Source organism: Chiroxiphia lanceolata, chromosome 9, assembly GCF_009829145.1.
Source record: "Chiroxiphia lanceolata isolate bChiLan1 chromosome 9, bChiLan1.pri, whole genome shotgun sequence".
Lineage (NCBI taxonomy): Eukaryota > Metazoa > Chordata > Aves > Passeriformes > Pipridae > Chiroxiphia > Chiroxiphia lanceolata.
The window spans coordinates 27,641,253-27,665,150 of NC_045645.1; the positions used below are offsets into that span (position 1 = coordinate 27,641,253).

Consider the following 23,898-nt stretch of genomic DNA (forward strand, 5'->3'; position numbering starts at 1 on the left):
TAACCTCATATTTACCCCTGATCCTAGATTCCAATGGCAGAGCAATGAGAGAATGTGTCAGGTTGCCACAGTGCTCCACAGTGCCACAGTAGGGAACGGGATGCACGGAGACCGAGAGGCTGCCAGGACATGGTGTGTGTGGGAAGGGAAAAGCTGGTTCCTTGCCCACTTATGTGTCACGGTGCCTACTTGTAGCCAGTTCCCTCTGCCTCCCTATTTGTTCAGTCAAATAGTACTCATTGTTAAAAATACGACTTTTTCTATATATATAAACAGAACGCATCTGTCTATATGTGAGGAGGCACATTTCTGAAACAGCTGAGAATTGTCAAATGGCAATTTACACAGCTCCTAGATGGAGAGCGATGTTTTAACTGAGGATAGGAGTATTTGGGGAAACCAGGAAGAAAAAGAAAGGACAAGCACTAAGAGCTCTTCTCTCTGCATGCACACCTTGTGCTGTGCAGTGTCAGCACTAGCAGAATCCCCTTTAATCCCCTCAGTGAGATAACCAGAACAAATCATAGAATCATAGAAGGGTTTGGGTTGGAAAGGACCTCAAAGATCATCTCATTCTACCCCCTGCCACGGGCAGGGACACCTTCCATTATCCCAGGTTGCTTCAAGCCCTGTCCAACCTGGCCTAGAACACTTCCAGGGATGGGGCAGCCACAGCTTCTCTGGGCAACCTGTGCCAGGGCCTCCCCACCCTCACAAACACATGGCACACGCTGGTCCATGTGGTGGTTTGTCCTAGAGAAGAGTATAACTCCTGAAATTCTGCTTTTCACACACTAGTAAGTTTAAACGTACATCTTTTCCTCCAGTGCACATGCAGGAGGCAGGAAGGCAAATTTCCTGAAGTTTACACATCAGCCCTTCAAAATAAATCTTTCACTGACCACAGCCACTGAAGAGACTACTTAAAAAATGTCTCGTTGAGGAAATGTTTGCTTAAAGGCAATTATGCTGTTATAAATCAAAATTCCAGATGCTAAAGCAATGCCAATTAGCAGTATTAAAAAAACAGATGCCTTGTTCTGAGAGAGCACCACTGCCTGGTGTTTGAAAGGAAAAAACCTGCACAGAACGTGCTGGAAGCCACTGTCCTATTGAGAAGACAGCTTTTAAATAGCTGTTCCGAGATGCAAACTTAAAAAGCTGTAAAAGCAACTTATTATGAAAGTCTCAGCATAATTTTCTGTCAGGATGGAAGAAGGTTAAGCTGTCCCCTGCCTTAAGCTGCTTTCTGTTAGAAATCCAAGCAGTGAGTGGAAGAGGTATGGCACAGAGTCAGGGCCATGGAAAGAACAACTGAGACAGCATTACTCTGCAGCTGCCCCTGGCCCTCCAACCTGCACTGGAGGTGACAATGTCTGGAGAAACAAAATAGCGAGTTCTCTTACTATTAATCTCCTTTATATGTAGAATAAATCCCTGTCAAATAAAGACAACCTCACAGACACAAATTCAAAGCTGTTACAGGCACCTCTTACATCCTTGACTTGCAGCTCTTCCCAGACCACTGATCTGCAACTTCCATGAGGCACCCAAGTCACCTCTCCTACTTCTGAGAGCTGGGAAATTCTTATTATCAGCCGAAGGCAGGAACATGATTCCTCCCCACCTTCTCACCCACCTATTAGGTGTGTGCCAATCCACCAAGTTAACAGCGTGTTTGGTTTCAGTAGTTTTGGCCTGAGCTCATCCGTATTCTTAAGCAACCTGACTTCTAATTGCAGTTTGCTCTTTTAAGCAGATCACAAGTTGGCATGTTTTAAAACAGGGTGATCTCAGCCCCCACCTGCACCACAACCTGCTAAGGAGTAACAGAGTGTAAATGGGTTACTCAGAGCAAAACCTCCAAAGCCAGAAGCCTTGTCCCCTTGAGAAGGACAGGAGGGTGCATTATGCTCCTGGGCATACAGGTGGTCAGGCAGACAAAGCAGCAGAATCCAGCTCCACGTGGCACAAATAGCTTCTAGCTCTGTGCTGGTTTATGCCCAAAAAAAGCATCCATGTGCTGCCTCCAGAGCCTATTTGCTGGAGTCCTAAAAGCCCAGCACACCACCAGGGAAAATAAAAAACATTCTGCAAGGTCCTTGATTTGAAAGGGAGCAGGAGCTAAGAAGTATCAGAGAACTATTAGACAAGAATTAGAGAACCATTAAACCTTTACTTAAGAGATAGGATCAGCATAAAAAAGTTGTCCCCCAAAAAAGGAGGCATATAAAATAAACAATACAGATAGTCATCAAACAGTTCTGATAGGCAGCTTGCAGTTGTCAGACAAAGACTACTACAGTGCATGTACACATCTAAAGGCAAGGGCTATTACTTATACATGAAGGCAGAGAGAGCAGAGGATTTCTTATAAATGAAGAAAAAGATCAGACTTTTGAAGGCTCTCAGAGTTCAGAAATCTTCCTGGAACTCTGTGGACCATGGGCTCAGGATAAAATTCTCAGAACTTGACATAACAGAATATTCGTGTAACAGCTTCACATACAACTAGACCAAGGCCCTTTTCTCCCCAAGTACCACCCAGAAAACAGGTCTCTGAAGTGATAGAGGGCTGTTCATAGAACACAGAATAGCTGAGATGGCAAGACATCTCTGGAGATTGTCTAGTCCAAACCCCTGCTCAAAGCAGAGTAAACTAGAGCAAGATGCTTAGGAGGATCTGAGCCCAGTGTACTTTGGAATATATCTCCAAGGATGGAGACTCCACAATCTCTCCAGACAACTTGTGTCAGTGCTCTATCACAGTGGGAAAAAAAAAAAGTTTTTTGTTGTGTTTAACTGGGATTTCTTACAGTTCAATTTGTGTTCAGAGGCTCTTGTCCAAAGAGCCTGGCTCCATCACCTTTACTCCCTTCCATCAGGTATTTACACACACTGCTAACACTTCCCTCAGAGCTTTCCCTTCCCAAGGCTAAGCAATGCATTCTGCTTTAACTGCTACTTCAGGTGTCCTTTGAACTAAAGGGAAATGGGATTCATGGTCTTTCAACAAACATCAGTTAGAAGTTTCAACAAACATCAGGTTTTGTTCTGAGAAGGAAGCCTTTATAAAAGGAATATTCTTCCCAAGGAGGACAGTCAAGCACCAGAGGAGCTCATTGAGCAAGGCTCTGCATCCTTGGAGGTGTTCTACACCTCACTGGAGAATGCCCTGAGCACTCTGATGTAAGTTGGTCCAGCTTTTAAGAGGGGATAGATCAGAGACTTCCCTTCCAATCTGTATTATTCTATGACTCTGAAAAGGGACCAAGTGAAGATACCCAGTATATTCACTGCATCCCTTGTCCTTTTCTCCATTCCAATAAATCATGAGTTAACAGGCTGCTTTAAATACCATGTATTCTAGAAACTCTGACCAACATTAATCCTTTAATAATTTAAATAGCTTTCATTAAATCCTTGGCTGTTTCTTCATTTTATTTTTTAAATGACACGACGTAGGATTTATCCAAAACCAAAGTTTCACACACATTTGGAACTAAAGGGAGCTAGGAAGTGTGCTTAGAAGGGATGAGTGTTATCTAAAGCAAAGCAAGGATATATACACAAAGCTGCAGAAATGGTACTTGTGTCCAGAAATGGTACTCATGTCCATAGAGAACATCCAAAAAACTCCAGTGTTCACTTGCTAATTCTTCTCCTGGTTTTCCTCAGGTTTTAAAGTAGGCAGATTACTAGCATTTGTCCTCAGTCTAATAATAGAAATACCTTTGTGCTTTTGGATACACTGACCAAAGACTGAGACAAGCAAGAAAATCCAGGCTGTAGCTGAAAAACTCTCATGCAGACTCAGAGCCAAGCAAACTCAGGACAAAACCTGAAGAGCTAAGGAGGAATTAACACACCTGCAGAAATTCCATCAGCTTCTGAATAAACTATAAAGCCATTTCAATTTTCTATGTACTTCACTGGCGTGAGGGGAAAATAACAAGCCATTGCTAACCTAAAGGAACTTCTTTCCTAGTCAACACTGAATATGGAATGCAATCCCTGGAGGCGACTTCAAAAGTATTTATATAGGTCGCTGCCCACATTAACTCTGATGTTTCTCTATCTGCAACTTTAGATCAAGGCAATGAAAAGCAGCAAGCTTGGGATCTACCAGATATTATCACTGATAATATATGACACTTGACAGCAAAGCCCCCTTGGTCAACTAGAAATATTAACTAAATATTCCTTCCCTCCCAACCCCCCCCCCCCAGCTTGGTTTACACTGTGATATTTTAATCTCCTCCTCCCATCCCACAGGACAGATCCCCCTTTGCAGGGCAGGCACAGCACACTTACTGGTACTCGGAAGGGAGAGGTGTTGGGAACATCCATGGAGTTGGTTTTCTCAGAGGTGCTGGTCCCCGAGATGCTCCGTCTGCGAGGAGATCTCTCTGCTGGGACCTCTGAGGAAGAGAAGAAGAAGAAGAAGAAGGTGGTGAATGGGTGCCTGGGGGTGGGGAATAGTCAGGTTTTGTGCTCTGCAGGACAGACTCCTCAGCAAAGTTTCAAGTGCGTTACTAAACTGCTGAACTAACCCACCTATTTCTCTATATCATATTTACTTACTAAATTACAGGGGCATTTTCACTGGCAGATCCCAGGTTGTGAATCTGACTTGACTGTAGGCAATTAAAATTAAAAATGCTGGTAAAGATCAATACCTAGACATATTTAATATTCTGTAACTGTCTGAGAGACAGTATTCAGAGAACTTTAATATATTTATTAAATTTAATTTTTTTGCGTAAGCAACGCAGTAATTAACAGATAATTACAATCAAGACCCAGGGAAGCTCAATTTTAGTCCCAGCTGAATGCAGTTTGACAAAGGTCAAAGTTTGGTCGTGTGTGATCCCACTACTTGCTCAAACCATGCAACCAGCAGAAGACTTATAAGTGCCTGGGTAATATGACATATATATCTCTGCAGATAAAAAAAAATAAATAGGTCAACTTCTCCTCATTCTGGCAGTATGACCTTACTAAGACACGACTTTGGCATCTTAAATCCATGCAGGCTGATCTGACGAGCACAAATATTCATAAAAGCTGCATTGATATGTTTTTCTAGTGTAAATACTAGAATAATAGCATAATAAAGTATACACAGCATTACAACCCTCTCCACAAACACACATATACTGCACATAAATGCATTTTTATATACAGCTAGATATGCATATGTATGCACACAGATACCTTTATCACAAGTGCTGCCCATCTCCAGCTCAATTGCCAGACTTTAAGGAATCCAGCTTCCCAAAACGCCCCCCAGCACGGGGAGGGAAAAACCCACTTCCTAGCAGAAAGTCCATTGTTATCTTCCGAATCTTAAAGGGAAGGAGCGAGCCGTGACTCCAGCCTGTGACATTCTGAACTCCTGCCGTTTTCCTTCCCGGAGCCAGCCGCCGCAGCTCAAACTTCCATTCCCGGCCGCCCGGCCCTGGGGATCGGTGCTCCTTCCACTCCCGGGAGCGCCGGGGCTCTGCTCCCCCTCCCTCCCCGGGGCTGGCGGGGAGCAGGCGAGCGAGGCAGCAGCACACAGGACTGCAGCTCTTCAATCAATCGCTCCGGCTGCACATCCTCATTACTTACTTTCAGGCTATTAACAGACGCCCAACTGCCGGCTTCCCTCCGCTCCCGAAAATTTCGCTGTACATCCTGATTCACAGCGGCAAATAAAAAAAAAAAAAAAAAAAAAAAGAAGCAGGGTTTATGGAGAGAGACAGCCAGCTGGTGCCACGAGGAGCGGCGTTTGCCTCCAAAGAGCCGAAGGGGAAAAAAGGAGAGGAGCCTTCTTCGGGGATAACATTACTTGTGATGTCCCTGCACACCGGATTTTGATTTCACCAGAGTTATAATACGTCTCTCCCATGGATGCTGGAGGACCGACAAAATGGAGCATTTACCGGAGGGGAGGCTGAGGAGTCTGGACCCTGCAGTATTAGTGTCTCACACGGTAGATATTTATCTTAAAAAAAAAAAAAACAAAACCAGAAAAAACCCCAAACGACTGACACTGAGCCTCTCAGTCTGCTGGGGGAAAGGACCAAGAGGGACAACAGCCTCCTAAACTGGGCAAAGAAAGTGTAACACACTGGGAAATGGGCAGGGCACTGCCGGGCGTGGGGACGATGCAGGAGCCCTTCTCACACGGACCAAGCACATCCCGGGCTGTCAGAGCTCGTGGTGTCCATGTCAGAACGAGAACCTTTGGGAGAGATTCCTGCATCAGGCACTTTTTCCTACAGCTGAGGAAGCATCACCTGTTCCAGAGCTGGAGGGTAAGTCCCCACCAAGGCACCTTTAGAGAACAAAGCCCTTGGAGCAGGGCCAGTGCCAGCCCAAGGTTTTTAAGTCAGTCCCATCATCTCAGGAGCCTCTGCAGTGCTGCCAGTTTTATCTGAAGATGTGCTTTAGTGTCACCAGCCACCTCCCTTGTCTATACAAAAAGGAAACTTTATTTTCTGCAGCACCTGTAAGTCCTGCCCTGCCCAGAGAGAGCTGTGTTACACAGGATTTAACACACTGCCTCTGCCATTCCAGCTGTCCACGTAAGGAAAGCAAACGGGAGGGATATATTCCCTTGGAACTGGGGGGTAGAGCGAGCACCTTTTATGTTACACTGCATAGTAAAACATGTAACGTAATAGGTTTGGCTTTATCCACTTCTCACGCGCAGGAAATCACATCAAAGCTGCCCCGGTAATTTAAAACAGTCTGTTAACTTTGCTGAGTCATAAATGAGAACAGGAGCCCGAATTCCCCACCGTTTCCAACCACACGTTCTGCAGGAGGGGCAGAGAGTTTAAGTTTGAACTGAATGGAGCTGAAAAGCTACCACGAGGAATGTGCCTGGCTCCCCTCACCTTCCCTCTCCCCCCACACGCACCCAGCAGCAATCCAAGCCGTCTGCAAATAAAACACTGAGATTTCATCAGTAACATGAGTTTTTTTCTTTTCTCAGACCATCACAGAAATGTAGCATTTGGAGAAGGGAAAATAAATTATTCATTAGGTGCCCTGCAACAAAGTAAAAAACTACCTTTCCCTCTCTTCTCCTTCTAAAAAAACCGAGGTAAATAAACATGATTAGTCCCTAGGAAAAGGAAGACCCAGATATAGCAAAATTGTCGGGAAACGTAACTGGAAATCAAAAGCTGAAGCAACTTGCTGTGACACCCGTAGAACAGGATTTTTGCTGAGTCGTGTAAAAGAAATCTATACTGTCACCACCAGGCAAAAAATTAGACAGTTCCCTCCCCTGCTCCACTGGTAATGCTTGGGGCTGCTCTTGCATAATCTTCACCTGCTGTAAAAATCAATGCACTTCTCATCACCTTAGTATTAAATTACAACTGCTTTCTGCATTGCTCACTCTCAGGGGCCAAGGCTACAGATAAATCACGTTGTTTATCCATCAAAATAATCTGAAACCCTTTTCAGCCACTCTCGGTTTCTGGGAAGAAAGGTGAAAAAAAAAAAAAAGGGAAAAAGGGAAAAAAAAAGAAGGCAGATAGATCTTCCCCTATTCAACCTTCAACAAATAATGGTAGAATCCTACAATGGTTTGGGTTGGAAGGCACCACAAAGATCATCCAGGCAGGGACACCTTTCGCTACACCATCAAACAAATGAGTCATAAACATCCCTATGGGACACTTTTATCACCTCCTATATTGGTGATACGCAGTAATATTTATGTAAATAAATATTTATGCAAGTAAGTATTTACTTGCCATTGCTACATAGTAATAGTCAGTTCCAAAGTAGCTGAGCCAATTACTCTGCAGTGCCAGATGCCTCTGAAGAGGGAACTGCCCAAGGATACAATGCAGGAAGGTCTCTTTTCCATCCTATTGCACCACTCTACCCTCAGCATACCAAAGCTTGTTTGTTGGCCAGAAGGCAGGTTTGTGTAAGCCAGGTGCCATTTACTACTTGGAGCAGTGGTGAGGATTGCCCTCCTTTGAAGGCAACCCTCCCTGCACAGTGGTGCAGCCTCAGAGGCCTCAGGTCAGCACGTGCTCTGGGGCTTAACTAAATTTCCTTTTGCTGGTGCCCTGGCCACTTGAAATCCAAGCCTTGCTGTGGTGGAGTTTGTATTCTCACTATGAAGAGCTCTTCTCTGGGTGGGAGAAGCAGAGACTAAACAAAGTTCCCAGCTCTGCAGGACTAAGCCACACCCAGGTAGGAAGGGTTGGGAGACAGAACAGGAACAACAAGAATAATATCTGAACAGCATCTTTCAGATGGGTATTACTCAATGAATAGGAAAGCCTCACATATAAAATGTTAATGTTTTATTCTTGCAGTAGCATTCCCTCTCATTTGCTCACTGGGGAGAATTCAGACTTGGGCCCAATTCACAGACTGTCATAAAATGTCATTAAATGCCTGTGTAAGAAGCTTCAGGGTAAAGCAAACTCAAACCCTTGATCTGTTTAAGTCCTGAAGTCCAAGTTTGTGTTCTGACTAGAACACATTATGCAAATCCTGCAAGGTATAACTAAAGGAAAAATGGAAATTCGCAGAAATAGCTTTTCCACATTATCAAGGCAACTAGACAGGGGAAGAAAGCCACAAGAAGATACATCAGAGTGAATGCAACCAAGTCACAGCACACTGTGCACCAAAAAGTGCACAAAAGCTGCCAAGCTGGAAAGGGAAACACAAAGGGAACCCTGCAAAGCTCACTCGCTATAGAACTCCAGCATCAAACAAGTGCTAGATACCAACTATGATCAAAAACTCTCCCACTCCATTAGCAGGGGGTTGAAAAGGAGATACTGTGCTTTCCAAGACAAGTCTTGGAAGATGATCCAGGTAAACTATAAAAGACTTTTAATTTACAGACAGGTAATTCTGTTGGTGTTAGGCACTGCATTGTGCTGGTACATTAAAAAAGTGTAATTGAACTAATGCCCAGTTCAGAAGGTGCAAAGCAAGCAACCTAATGACACATAAGTCATTAAAAGACATTTAAGTCATGATTCCTAAAGGACTCCACAGTCTGAAAGACAAGACCTACCAGGCAAAGCAGATGAATAGTAGAGGAGGCTGGAAAGAAAGGGCGTGAATATCATAGGAGAGAAAAATTTTTGGGTTTCAAGTACAAACTCTCACAATTTCTTTTGCTGAATGTTCAGAGGAAATTGTATATGGCATTTAGTGAGTACAACATCAGCTGCTCTTAGACTGATGCATTCACTTTGAAGGGAGGAATGAATCCTCCAGCTCTGCAAACCCAGTCAGAAATTAAACAGATGCATGTCCCTAAAGTGCTCAACAAATCCTCTGTGGCATGTACAAAATTTGGGATAGTTGTTCCTTTTTAACCTCCTCATGCAGCAGCATCTAAAGCCTCCTTTAATGTTGACTCCACACACGGCCAAACAAATTGCCTGGACAACTGTGCCAACACAAAAGCACCACAGGGAGCTACTGCCCACGAACTGGAGATGCTGATGTCCTCGTATAGTTTCCTAATGATCTTGGACTGCCCCTGGCTAATTCAAATTACCTTGTGTTTGCTGCATGAGAGACTGTACAACACAATTAACGCCGATCAGCTGACTCATGGTAACTTGTTCCTGCAGCCTAATTTGTTTAGAGGCTTATGACTTAGACACACATTAGTATGATATCAATATTTATTGTCCTTGTTATTAAACAACAGCCTTCAGCCACAGCTTTCCAAACCAATCTTTTACTCTCTGTAAGAGGGCTGTGAATTGAGGCATTCTCTAAAAAGCAATCCTTTGGGATTGTCTCACGAGGGACTACTGGCTCTTGGATGCAGCAAAGCTCAACAGCTCTTCCTGTTCCTCTCCGTGGCCCAGAAGGCTGCTCTGAGCCTTAGCACCCCGTTGCTCACAGTGGCAGGATTTTGCCCCTGAGCAGTACAGATTATTGTTATGGACACAGGAAAAGTCCCAATGTACTGTAGGCATCCTAGGGATGTCACCGAACCTTAAATACGGTCCCAGAGTTCAGACACCACTTGAGAATTTTTTCTTCGAAATGCATCTGTATATTTCTCCTCTTGAGAAGGAAAACTTTGAGCAGTCTCCTCTGATTTATCTTACTGCCATCACTCAGTCCAGGAGTCAGGCAAGCTGACAGAAATGAGTGGAAGTGGGCTGAACCCAGTGATCAGCTCCTCAAAAGGCACAGAGAAGAAAAACAGAGCAGTAAGTAACAGTTTAGTCCAGTTCAGCTCATTTGCTGCCCTGCACGTGCCCATTTACAACCTAACCTTTGCCCAGCGTGTTTGTAACTACTTCAAACAGGCTGTACCAGGTTTAATTAACAACTGCGCACCACTTAAAAGCTTTTAAAAAGAAATAAGGTCAGGTAACGAAGGACTGAGGAAATTAAGCACCAAAGTAGTAAAGGCTTCCCAGTAAGTGCTGAAAACCAAAAAAAAACCCACAAAACACAGTTAGTACCCTACCGTACAAGAAATGAGAGAAGGCTTTTCTCATCTTCCGTGCTGCTATCCAGCCATTCGGCCACATGCCAGGAGAAAGAAGACTTATTCTCCAGCCAGGAAAACTTTCCATACAGAACACAATAAGTGAACGAAGCAGGGCAGGAAGGGTGGGAGGAGCTGATGGTCTTGGGATTCCAGTACTCCAGTATTGTCTACACTGACAACACGGGAGCGTGATCCTGCTCTGTTCCCTCAACCTACATCTGACACAGCAGGCATGGGTGGGAGCAGTAAGTGGGATCTGTACTTGTTGTCCCTTTGTGTCAGGTTTCAGTCCAAGCAGGAACAGAAGGAAGGTAAAAAACCCCAAAAACAAAAACAAGAGGAGCAGGGGAAACTGAGGTTTTAAAATCCAAAAGAGGTAGCAGGTTATGATAGAATCAGTTCAAATAAAAAGTAGAAATAGGTCTCAGTGCTGAAGAAGCTCAAATAAGTGAGCACAATAGCTCACCAGCTACGTGCAATGCATCCCTACCATCCCTCACAGTGTTGGCTTTGTTTGAAGGCTCAGGTATTATGCTTTATGCTGGAAGAAAAAACAGCAAGCTCAGAGGCAATTTAAATCCCCTCCCCATTACTGACGAGCCTGCATTCCCCTGTTTACAAGCCCCTTCCTGCTCCAGCTATTATCCCAGCATCCCAGCCTTCCTTACAATGAATTTGTTCATGCAATGGCAGGTTGATCAATCTGGGATAGGAAGCTCCCACCCCTCCCTCTCCCCTCCTCCTGCATGGCGGCGGCATTGATCGGCAATAATGGAATCTGCTGCTGGCTGCCAAGGCAGGAGAGAGGAGGGAACTGCTCCTCTTCCTCAGCGCCGAGCAGCGGGAGAGAGGGAATTGCTCCTCTTCCCCGCGGCCGCAGCCCCGCTGGCTTCAGCCTCGGCGGCACCGGGGCAAAGGAGAGAGAGGTGAGCAGAGAACAGCAGCCCTGGGGGCTCAGAGAAGTCATCAACACGAACGGCTGGTTATTTATTGGGAAAAAAAAATAATAATGAAAAAGAAGATAAATGGGAAATAATCCTGCCCTGTCTAGACAGGTCTGCACAGCTCTGCAATGGGGACTCGTCGCTGTGACTTTATGAAAGGGTCCATTTAATTGTGGCAGCATTTAAATGTTACAGCATGTGATTTATTCTACACAAAAGAGCGTTTTACAGGTTTACACAGGCACGAGCAGAGACGACTCCCGACTCCTGGTAAGTGAGGGACTCCCGGGCCCCACAAATCAAAATTGCCTTTGTCCTCAGGGGATGGAGCTGATGCTCCGATCAAACTGCACTCTTTAAAGAGACAGCCGCCTTTGTTCACCAGTTTCTGAACCTGTCTTTATTTTAAATAATTTATACAGTTGCCAATCCCTATTACAAACAAGGACATTCCCTGACCACTGAGTAAAAACCCAAGCTGAAACTACGACACCAAAAGTCCATTAGATCAGCAAAGCAAAAAATTAGATACCAACCAACAAATGAAGAAGAAAAAAAAGAGCTATCAAGTCCAGCAGGGAAGAAAATTCCAATTACTAAGACAACCTGTAGCAAGTAGTGTTTGTGCAGGACAGATATTTTCATAAAACACCTGCCAAGCAAGGCAGATGCTCTCCAGAATTCCCAATTAATGAGGGAACATGGGACAGGCTGTTCAGGAGTGAGGTACCACAGCAGCGTGGAAGACTGAGCTGAGCAGTCCCCCTGAAGAAGCGCATACCCCACCCCAACATGAACTGAGGGATGAAAACCCAGAAACATTCCCTACATCACAGAAAATCCAGCAGTAGAGAGATCTATTTCCCATCTGTGCAAAAACAGCTGATTTTTTTTTTTCCCCCCAAAAATGAGCTGTTCCCACAAATTTCCCTCTATGTGTGGGAGGATCACATTTGATTCAGCTTCTACAAAGTAGAACCTTTTCTTGAGTTGAGACTGAGCAAACTGATGATGTAAATCTACTTGCAATAAGAATAGAATAAAAGCACTTTTAGAGAAAGGATTCGAATGTTATTTTTGTCTATGTGGTTGTTCAATATGAAATGAAAACTTTCAACTTCTTACTTTAGTTCCCTTAACAAATACTGCGCCCACAACCACCTGACTGACTTCCCATTAAAAACTGGTTTTAATTGCAATATTAACTATCAACTCCATAATAAAAGGTTCTAGGGAAAACACAGCTAAGAGTATTGATTTCCCATAAATGTTTACCAATTTTGCATCCTTTCTAGGAGTATAAATCATGTGCAAATCCTGTTTGCCTCCTTAGCTGCTCATCTTGTATCATAATTAATTTATTAATTTCTTTCAATGTTCTATAACGTTCACGATAACAGGGGAAGTATATTAAATAGGAAATATGACACTGGCTTACTGGGTATTTTAAAATATGGGAGCATTAAAAACTTTGTAAAAATATGGAGGTAGAACTGGCAAGACTTCAGTCAGGAGGATGCAACTAGGAACTGAAAGGACATTGGAGTTTTGATAAGCAGAACACTCCTGTGCATTAACCTTCTGGGGCAACCCACAGAGGGGGAAAAAACCTGCATAAATACTCTCCTCTTATTAATCTTCATTTTGTGTGGTTTATCAGCTCACAATACCACGCAGGAAGCCTGTCTGCAATGGACTGTCAGAAGGTGGAGGTACACATCAGAACAAAAGCAGGAATTACAAAGTCCTTGTAAGAAATTAAGTCATGAACACACTCCCACTAAAATCCCGGAGTTTTAAAGTGATAGACAGATGTAGAAGAGCCACTGCATTTAGAAACACCAAATCCTCTAACCTGACTTGAAACACCTTCAGAACATCACCCAGTGACTTCATCCATTCATTGCATTATTCCTAGTTGAACAAAGACCTGTCTTCAGAGAAAGGGACATCCAATGGTAACCAGACACTGAAAGACATGAAGAGCCTGTCTGATCCCTTGGTAAGCTGTTCCAAGGTTAACTTCACTCCTGCTTGGCAAATTGCTCCTTAGTTCCAAGGCTGAGTTTATCAAGCCTCATCTCCCAACCCACTGGGCTCTGGCTGACGCTTGTGTGCTTTGATAGTCCACTATCAAACTCTGGTATCAGAAATGTCCTCTCTGTTTACATCCTTTGAACACTCAGTTTCAAACAGTGCTTTCAAATATATCTTCAAACTCCTCTGGAGCACAGATTTTGATTTTTAAAACCTCTTGCTTTGCAAGCAAACCAGAGACTGAAGTTGCTCCACAGCTGCAGGAGGGATGTGGTGCTGCTCACAGCCAAGAAACACTGTGAATAGCTTCTTAAATTTGTCATAAAGGAGGTCTTGTGCTTTAGAGCTTACCAAAACCTATCCAAAAGTCTTGTCCAAATTTTTCCAGGACAGCCAGATTGTGAGATAACATGCAAATTAGCATGAGAGGAATATTCAAAACATGACTAACTTATTTTCATGCTGTGAGACCTACCTACACTTGAGTTGCAGGAGTTGTTGAACAATGCAAATCCAGACACAAATTGCTCTATCAAGTGGAATTATGGAAAATATAGGGGGGTGGGAGAGATCAGCAAAGTAGTAATTAAAAAAAAAAAAAACAACCAAAAAGCAGGAGCAAGAAGCAGCTAATGTCTGCCTTGAGAGACTGCTTTCCAAAATAAGCACCAGTAGCTAATTTGCTGTACAGAACAGCAGGTGAGAACGCCAGAAAACTTCTTCAAAGTGTTTGGGTTCATCTCCCTCACCCCTGAGCTCCAAAAGCAGATGAGTCCACAAGGCTGGAAATTAAACCAAGCCCTTCTGCTTTGGAACCTCTTATATAAATGAATCATTTAAAACTTGTGTGCATCCCTTCCCAGTAATTCCCTGCATTACCTCAGTGACTGAGCTCCTGCAGTTGTCACAAATGTCCCTCTCCTGCAGTTATGTGTCTGAAACCTGTGAAGTTAAGCAGCTTTGCCATCCTGTGAATTTAAAAATTAGCATTCTTGATCAGTGAAACTACCCAGAAGCATATGAATGCTCAGATTTTTCTACGGGAATTTTAGTAAGTGATAATTCACGATATATGCAAATAATAGAGCACAGATGCCTTGTGATGCAGATGCTTTGTAAGCAAAAAGTCATGGTGGCATAAATCATAATGTATTAATGTTCTCTGCATGAGGCACTTACAAGAGGAGGAAAAATGGGTCTTCCTTGCACTAGGGACAGGCTCTGACAGACTGATTGATGGATATTGCTGTAGTCAGTAGATGATGTCTTCACAGCAATGTAGATTAGATATTGTACACCCAAGTCATTCTTATCAAAATGTTTTACAGATAATTTAGGAGTGAACAAGGAACAATAAACATTTGTTTCTCCAGCTCCTGGATCAGTGTCATGTGTCAGGCAAAACTACTCACCTTTATACCTGCCCCTTAGGAAAAAAATAGTTATTTGAGGCATTTTGCCACAGAAAAATGCAAAGCAGTACTAACTTCCCAATCCTATTTTCGAAGCCACAGCACAGAACAAGCAGCTGGCTCGAAAATAAGTTTCCCAGATACCTAAAAATGTCAAATCTATATCCAAAAGGCTCTGTTTCCTGCATTATATCATTTTAAATGCCTATCCATAATGAAAGTAATTTTGCTCTGAGAAGCAGCGCTGCCACGTAACAGCCTTCCAGCCACGCCGTGATCTAGTTCAGGAGCATCCCGATGGACAAGGCCGAGTAGCTCATTCTGTGTCAGGAATCACAATGGAAGGATTCACAACTATTTTGGGACGTGGATAACTTTTTTGGCTTAAGCCCCCTGAGCAAAGCCAGCGTGCAGAGCTGTGACACAGCGCTGCGAACACGCCGAGTCGTTCTGCTGCAAGGCAAATCAATGGCAGGTTTTTGTCAGACAGGAGAGGATGTTGGACAGCCCCCGTGGAGCATGGCAAGGTACACAGGAAGCCCTTTTTAATCAGGAAAAACAAAAATGGATGGACACTCAAGTGTCTCTTCAAGCCAGCGCATCTTGTTGTGGAAAGTGAAACCGTGCTGATGAAGTAGCAGCCCGCACATACACATCATAGTCTAGTATTTTATCCTTTCAGATTGCTTAATGAAGTGATTGTAGCACAGCCACTGATCTCCAGCAGTCACCCTCTACAGCTCTCCCCCAGCTGCAGGTGGCACCCTCAACACGCCACAGCACTGTGTGTGTGATATTGTCACGCACCAGGGCAATGGCCCCCCTCACTTCCAGAGTGAACCCCAACCAGCCTTCCCAGCCCAGCTGAGATCACAGACCCTAACTCACTGGTTACCCAGGAGTGGGGCAGAGCAAAGAATTTCCTAAAGAACAATTTCTGGAGCAGAGAGGAATCCAGGGGCAGCAAAAGCTACGCCTGCTGACAGCCTGGAAAGATAAATAGGGACAGAAAGGCTCAAAATGAAGGTGAGAAAAACAACAAACCTTGAAGTTCTCTAGTGTACAATAATACAGGTATTTCTGCTGGGCAGAACTGACGGATTTACAGAACTTCACTGATGAATCAACCGGTTTTTTTTTTCCCCATTTCCACACCAATTTAATTACATTTTTGTACTCAATCCAACTTCAGGTATTCTCAGAATAGCCAAGGGACCCGGCTAAGTTACACTGCTAGCAGGATGGTAGGTTTGTAAGTACCTATTAATGACCACTCCAAAAACATTAAGCTAATTTAATTCCAAATTAGGGCCAAGACGTTATTTACAGAGCCATCCACTCTGGAGTGCCTTTCCAGACTGTGAACCAGATGCCTCATGTCAACAGACATCTTGTACTGAAGTATGAATACACCCAGCTATATATTTAATGAGCAGTATGTAAAGGGTACTTAATTCCCGATGCTGGTATTCGCACGATGACTTTTTTCCCCAAGAATTTTTCTTGCTCACCTTGCAGGCCACATAGTTTGCACAACTCCTGTCTCCAAAAGTGCTGTATTTTGTGAAAATAATTGATGAAGGCAGTTTTGTTGGCATGCTTCCATCGTTCCTGTTGCTCTCTAGTATTATGTCCTGACTTGCTGTTTTTCCTTGGGCATAGAGGCTCAACCAGAGCAGGGAAACAGCCAGGAGTGATTTTTCTTATTTAGAGTCATTTGGATGACACCTCCAACAAGCAAACAAATGAAAGAACGACTCTGTGAGGGCTGGGGTTTGGGAGGTGGTTGGTTTGGGGTGTTTTTGCCTTCTCTGACTAGACATGATCACAGATATAACAGAGAGCTATGATTTTGAGGAAAACATGAGAGAGAACTAAACATAAGAGAGAACTAAATGTCTTATCGTTCAGTCTGCAATATTCTGGTGCCATCAAAACACCTAAGACCCACACAGGTGGCTTCCAAGTGTTCTGGGATGTGATTCAACACGGTCAATATACAATAGTCTACTGACCATGACTCTCCTTAAGCTTCTGCTGAGATCACACAGCAACTGCCACAACATCCCCTCAAACTTAAGCACTATTTACCCTCTTCCTGCAAGGTTTAGCACAAGGTAACAGCCTGACGTAGCACTCCCACAACGAGTTCAACTTGCTTGTTTTCAGCACAACCTAAATACCAGCGATTCCTGCAGAGCAGGGTTGAGAGTTCTGTGCCAACAGGGAGCTTTACTCCACCCTGAGGTCACTGCGCGCTCCCTCTTTACGCCAAGAAACCGCAGCTTTGCCAACACCACCAGGTGGGAGTTGAACTCTGCTTGACTGGCACAGACCAAAAAGAAAGTTTGCCTGCACTTGTAACACCAGATAATGAGACAGAAAACCACCAGCAAAAGGCTCTCGGTGTCCAGCAGCCCAAAAGCACGTGGCTTGCACTTACCAGGTACGCAGTAGAAGAGCAAGAGCATTCGGAGAACGAGTGGTTGTGACCAGCAGTGATTCCCTACCCCTGCCTGTGAATCATGTGGTCTCCCTCCCTCTTACTACTCAGTTCCACCTGTGTTTATAGAAAGACTGTGTTAATCTCTACAGAAGCACCAAAATAAGGCAACTGCCAAAGCCCAAGGCCTTGCCAAACAACAGAGAAAGTGCAGCACATGGAGGGTTTTTTTAATCTGTTCCCAAATTAGGGACCAAATTTAGTGGTGTAACAAGGAAACACAGCAAGGGAAGAGACTACATAGTTTAGGGAATTTTTACAAGGACATACCAAGTCCTCCATCTTGTGGACATGGGCTTAATTTCTGACTGATGCAATATCTTAAAGCTTCTTCCAGGACACGCTGGTGAGAATGCCCCTGGAGAATATAGCCAACATTTTGGAGTGACCTTAGGACATCCCAGGCCAGGGCTTTAAGAGTGTGAATGACGTAAAAAGTGGCATTACAATTATGCTGTATTTTGTACAGTTGGCATTTTTTCTGTAGCCATTATTCCTGGAATCAAACAAATGTGGAGACAATTACAGCCTCTATTCTAGAAAAGGGACCTGGCTATCACAGTTTGAGTGCAACTGAAGTTGGAAATGTGATTGAAGCCTACTCCAGAAAGGACCAAAACAAGCAGGAAAATTAATAAATAGATAGAAAAAATATTTCCAGTCTCCTCTTTTCTAAGCCAGATTTGCATTTTTCCATGCTTGTGGCTGGTGACACTTTTGAAGGTTGCCCAGAGACTCGATTCCAAGCAAATGTGTTGGTGGAGCTGTTTCACTTCTCTGGCAGGAGTCCATGTCCCAACATTGTCCTCCTAAAGTCCCTGCTGAGCACGCTGCAGGTGCAGAGAAAGAAAAATGCCATGTTGTGTGTCACCACAGCAGACCCACTGCCTAAGGGGCAGCACTGTTCAGCTGTGGGAGAATGGATATCAGTAAAAATCTCTTCACTGAGAGGGTGTCAGGCACTGGGACAGGCGGAGTCACCATCCCTGAAGTGTTCAAAAAACGTGTGGACGTGGTGTTTGGGGCCATGGTTCAGTGGTGGCCTCAGAGGTCCTGGGTTAATGGTCGAACTTGATGATCTTCAAGGTCTTTTCCAACCTTAATGATTCTGTAGTTCTACACAGACTCACCCCAGCCATTTGTAGCTGCCACCATCTGCTCAGAGAACCAGCCATTTACTCTGCAACCCAATTTTTGCAGTTACCATGAGAATTTCAGCACCATTTCCCATTAAAGCCATAACATATATACTCCAAGTCTGTAGACAATTTCATATGTGGAGATGATACTGCTGAAACCATAAGCACTGTCTGTGGCTGCATCATTTGCTTCTTGACTTCCTGTGCAGATTTCCCTCTCCCTTACCAGAAGCAGTCACCCATTTATGTAGAAAATTAAATGGAAGGGGATCATTAGGTCTCCCTTCTGCCATTGGCCCAGTTTCAAATCCCACCATTATTAGCTCCCCTTAAAAAACATTTGTGCTGTCTGATGCCAATTAGCCAAGAAACCTCAATAAAAGGAAGTATTCCTTTTGTGGAGAATTAAAGCCTGGACAAGTACATACCTCTACAAGCTGGAAAATTAATCGTTCTCTTGATGCCAACAAGCCATTTACACATGCCACCCATATCCTGTAACTTGCTGCATCCCAGAATTCTCTGGCTTCCAACACTACACTTATTCCCAGATATGAGAAAATGGCAAAGGGGCAGGTCAAGGCTCAATATACCAGAATGCCTCTGCCTCCTGCTTTCACACAACTTAGGCTGATTTGTTCCCATGAGCTTTAAAGAGCCATGACAGATCTTTCTGACACAAGTCACCTCAAGTATTCATTGCAATTACACCATTTTTCCCTCCCAAGGGATTTCAGAAAGAGGGAGAGCACCCACAGAGTATCAGATAAAGCTGGGCACAACATGAAGAATTTGCAGGAATGTAAGTTGCTGCTCACGTCTGCCTTCCACAACTGCCCAGTATTGTACTCTTAATTCACTACCCTATTAACATGTTAATCGTATGAAAGAGCCCCAAAAAGAAGCAGGAAATTCTGAAGGGAACCTCCTGGTAACCACCCCAAAATCACCTAAATGAAACTTGGAAGGGATGGGCCTTGTGGTGCCTGAGCTTCTGAGCTGTTTGCCAAAAGTTTGCTTGTTTTTCAAAGAAACACGTGTTTGCCCCCCCCCCCCCCCAAAAAAAAAGCTAAGGCAGAAGGTTTTCATTTTCTGATCATGTAATTCAAAGGCAGCTGCAGAACAAGCCCACTGGTTCAGGCAAACAAAAAAGTCTCTCCAAGTTAGTAAATTAGCATTCACCCTGTCTACAGATGAAGAAGAAAATGAGTGAGGAGGACGTCGTAATCAGCCTATTAAAGGAGGTTTCCAAGGTAGAAAACTTGACTCAGGAGATTCCACTCCCGGTTTCCTTAGACAACATTTTGCTTTGGTACCTACTGAAAAATGTTTAACTCTATCAAAAGGCAGGAAATTGAAATGCTTTCCAGCTTGCTATCACTTAACGCATTTTTGGGGAAAAAAAAAGCTGCCAGAAAAGCAAGTAGCATTGCTAATATAGGAAAACAAATCCTCCTGTTTTTATGAGCAACCTGTAGGATTCCCTGAACTGCTTTGATTTACTATCCCTTGCTGCAGGACAGGAAGCCAGGTTGGCAATATCCTCTGCTGGAAACATCACGCAATGCCAGCCACAAGTAAACACCAACAAATATCCCCACGGTGTGCCCTGGAATGGTGCTGTCTGGCCTTATCCAGAAATCCAATGCCATTTAAAAATGTACTGACTCGTGTGAGGTAAGTAAAGGCTTATAGTGAGAGGGGAAAAAAAGGAGCCTCATGATTTAAAGTGGCAATAAAACAGAGTTTTAACTCTGAAAGCTGTTACAAAAACTTGTGTCTCATCTTAGCATCTACATGATGTTTGAATAGTAACATTTCTGCACTTCTGAGCAAAAAAGTACCAATAACCCACTTTTCCAGTCATCCCATTGAAGCCATGCAAACAACTGTAAGAACTTGCTTATAAAGCTGAAATAACAAAGCAGAGAGTTTGCTATATACATGGGACACGGCTAAAACCCTTCCAGTTTCCAGTTTCTTTGAGTTCAGTCACTTTAAATCCCCAGCAAAACACCGCTGTGCCTCCCACCCCAAACCTGCCTCGCTGGAAATGCCGCCCGGCCGGTGGCAGGAGGGATCTGTCTCACCTGTGCGCTGCATCCTGTGGGAATCCTGCTACCTCCACCATGGTCCTGCCAGGATGCCGAGCAGAAAGCCAGCGGAGCCTCTGCACGCTCCTGCCCGCGCTGTTTCCCTGCCTCACAGCCGGGCTGGAATGCGCAAAGCCAGAGCCGGAGCCGTCCAGCGCCAGCCTCCCTGTTCAGCTCCTTGGCTCGCCTTGGACGAGAGCCGCCCTCCGCTCGCTCGCCTTCCCCCCTCAGCGCATGGGATGAACGCCGCGCTCCCCAAACCAGCGGCGTGCTCGGCCCGGGGTGGGGCGGACGCTCCCATTTTCCCTGTCCCAAGGCAGCGTGGGGAGCAGGGAGACAGCGCCAGCGCTCAGGTGGGGCGGGAGGAGACGCTCCTGGCGGTGAAAACCCGCCCGATGCTGAGAAACTCCGGGATTTCAAGCAGCTGAGCCCCGAGACTAAATCAGCTCCAGGGAAACTTAAGAGGGTGATATCACTGCATACACCAGTGCCGGGCTGCGAGAAGCCAGTCAAGATGAAAACATCTCGTCAGCTGGACGAGGAACTACATCTGAATGCGTTTGAAAAGCTGCACTTCGTTTGAAGATGTTTCCCCACTTCAACTGCTTCCACAGCTTAGGAATACACAGCACCAAAAAGCCCCCAAGAGTCACTTAAACAAACAAGGAACTTTCCCCCCCCCTTTGTTTTTTTGCACTGCCTTTTTTTTTTTTTTCTTTTCTTTTGGCTTTAAATTCAAAGATCTGTGGCTTTGAAAGTGAAATGGTGAAGCCTGATACCAGATGCCTTTTCCTGAGCTCTGGTTTTTTATTATTATTTTTTTTTTAATGTTTTATTTAGAAGTGCTGAGAGCTGACCTCCAGGCCATAGCATTTTTATTATTTATAGCTCTTAAGGCACAGAAGCCAAACCTACAAAGAGTTGGTACTGCTGCCATCATACTGTCCTTTACATTATAATACCCCTGACAGAAGAATGTGGCAAGTTGGATCAGTTTAAAAGTTCATGGTTTGATTCCCAGCAGATCCCACCTGTCAGTTGGGCCAGGGGGGAACCAAAGCAGACAAACACACACACAGGAGGAATGCAAAGTTGTTCAGCCTGTTGCTAAACAGGCTAAAATTGCTCACCAAGAGCTAAGGGCTGCACCACACTCTCTACTTTCTGCTGTTCTTGAGAGTGAGCGATTTGTTTTTCTCATTTCCTGTATTTTTTCCTAACTTTCCCTAATTTTTTTTTTTTTTCTAATTTTCTCGGATTTTGCCAGCTGATTGCACTGCAACGTTCTCCTCTGATTCAGTCCTTCTTTGCACTACCTCGTTTGTCACAGGGTTACTTAAGATGAGGTTCTGCACATTCTCTCAGGCCAGCAATTTCCACACCCTCGGTTGTTTCCCCTGGAAGAAAACAGTAGCTTTGGCCTCCCTACCTCTTGCCAAGGCTCACTTGAAAAATCTGTGGGGAAAAAGCACAGCGCAGCCCTCGGGAAAGAAACTTGTTGAATGTGTGCTTCAACAATACTAAGGGCAAAATAAACAACAGAGAATTGCAATTGCTCCCTCGCCCTCTAAAGCCAATCATTAAACTACACCAGGGATCCTGCACCAAGAGCAGCACTGGAAAAGAATGGAAAATAAAAAAACATACCAGTGTAACTAAATAACAGGACTAAAGGACAAATTGGTTGACCTGCTGCTTGGAAATGCCTGGAAACAGCAGGAAAAAGGGTCTTGGGATCACAGTGGAGCCAGATTCTGCAGGAGAGCAGCAACAGCTGATAAGCTACTGCATCTCCTCTCTCTCACCGCCCCTGCACACCAGAACCCCAGAATGCCATGGTAATTACAGAGCACACTTCATCCCAGAGCTCTGTACCAGCTACATCCGCAGCACCACAGCAAAGCATCTCTCCGGAGGGTGGAGCAACATCAGACAATTCGTGTGTGCCACAGGGCATGAGGGAAAAGATGGAAAAACTAAGGGACTGGGACATTAAAGTTAACCTGTACATCTCTTCAAGGGTTCTAATGCTTTTATGGAAAAATCCTGTTGTGTTTTCTTTTTTTTTTTTAAAACTTTTTTTTTTCATTTGTCAGGTTTTGTTTCCATGTTTTCCTTTTTCCTTTTCACGTCACTTAGGAATCCTCTGTTTTTAAAATCAGGTTCAAACTTTGGATCCAGCTCTGAAATAAGGCCATCATCTGCCTATTTTCTCACAAAGAAGGCATTTTTGGTGATGTGGGAAGGTTCAGTCCTAGTATCTATTTTTGTCAATCTTACAACTTGCTGTATGTACCTCAAAAAAAAAAAAAAAAAAAAGATTTCTGAATGCTGACGGATCTGTCAGTCTCAAACAAATACACCTGCTGAAGACTTAGGAAGAGACAATGAATTTGGGAATTAAATCAGGGAGGAAAAAAGGTAGATTATACAAGTATTTGGAAGTATTCTTAATCTAATCTACCCAGTATCCTAATCTACCCAGATTAGGAAATTGAAATGTAATTGCAAGTCTAGGAATAAAAGTTGTTTCCAAAAGACTTGTTACATTGAATAAAATTATTTAAAACTTTGATAATATTATTTGACTTTGGTTCACATATCAAGGCTTGCTGCTACCATTTTAGCCTGTTCCTGCCACAGACAGAGGAAAACCACCAGTGAGGAGGATGCAAGTGAGATAACTGGAGTTTTTAATGGTCAGATTCTCACCTAAACTGCATCCAGTTCACCGAAAGGTCCAGGAAATGTTTGTAGTTCCATCCAGGAAGAATAAATAAAGCAGGGAAAACCCTTCAGTTCTTCCCTGGGTGACACACAAGATAAAGTGGCCTCAAACATGCCTCAAGAATTATTAGCCTGTAGCAAAAGCACTTTACTGGACACCAGTTGTATCTCAATGGACACTAATCACTGCTAGAACATACAGCCTCTCCGTCTCCAAGGCTGCTTTGGGAATCAGGGATTTGCTTGCAACACAGAGGTGGCCTGGTAGGAGAGTTCCTGATGAACTGCAGCAGAGTTCAACAGCCCAGTTTTCCTCTGTGGCTCAGTATTTTTCCTTTAAGTAAATTATATCTCTGCTGTGCTGCTGAAACATTTTTGCCCGTCTGCAGATATAAAATCAAGGGTCTAACTCTCTCCACCTCATGCTACAAAACAGGGATCCGTGACAAAAGGGGGGCAGGTCAGTAAAACACCCAGTAGGTGGCCTGTGGGGGTGGCTCCTCTCCTCCTGTGAGTGCATCAGATCAAAGCTAACACAGAGAGCA

At 44.1% G+C, this 23,898-nt stretch overlaps 1 protein-coding gene across 9 annotated transcripts in view; it reads right to left on the reverse strand.

The window, feature by feature from the left end:
• The window catches only part of RASAL2 (RAS protein activator like 2), a 190,608-nt gene that overhangs the window by 44,496 nt on the left and 122,214 nt on the right, over nt 1–23,898 (reverse strand). For 6 of the 9 annotated variants that reach the window (XM_032696295.1, XM_032696294.1, XM_032696293.1 and 3 more), the window contains exon 4: nt 4,315–4,421. In XM_032696295.1, coding sequence (XP_032552186.1) covers nt 4,315–4,421 — 107 coding nt within the window. Of the gene's footprint in view, nt 1–4,314; nt 4,422–5,217; nt 5,513–5,613; nt 5,632–20,623; nt 20,883–23,898 lie in introns of those variants that run through there. The other 3 variants (XM_032696297.1, XM_032696298.1, XM_032696296.1) reach the window with 3 other exon arrangements.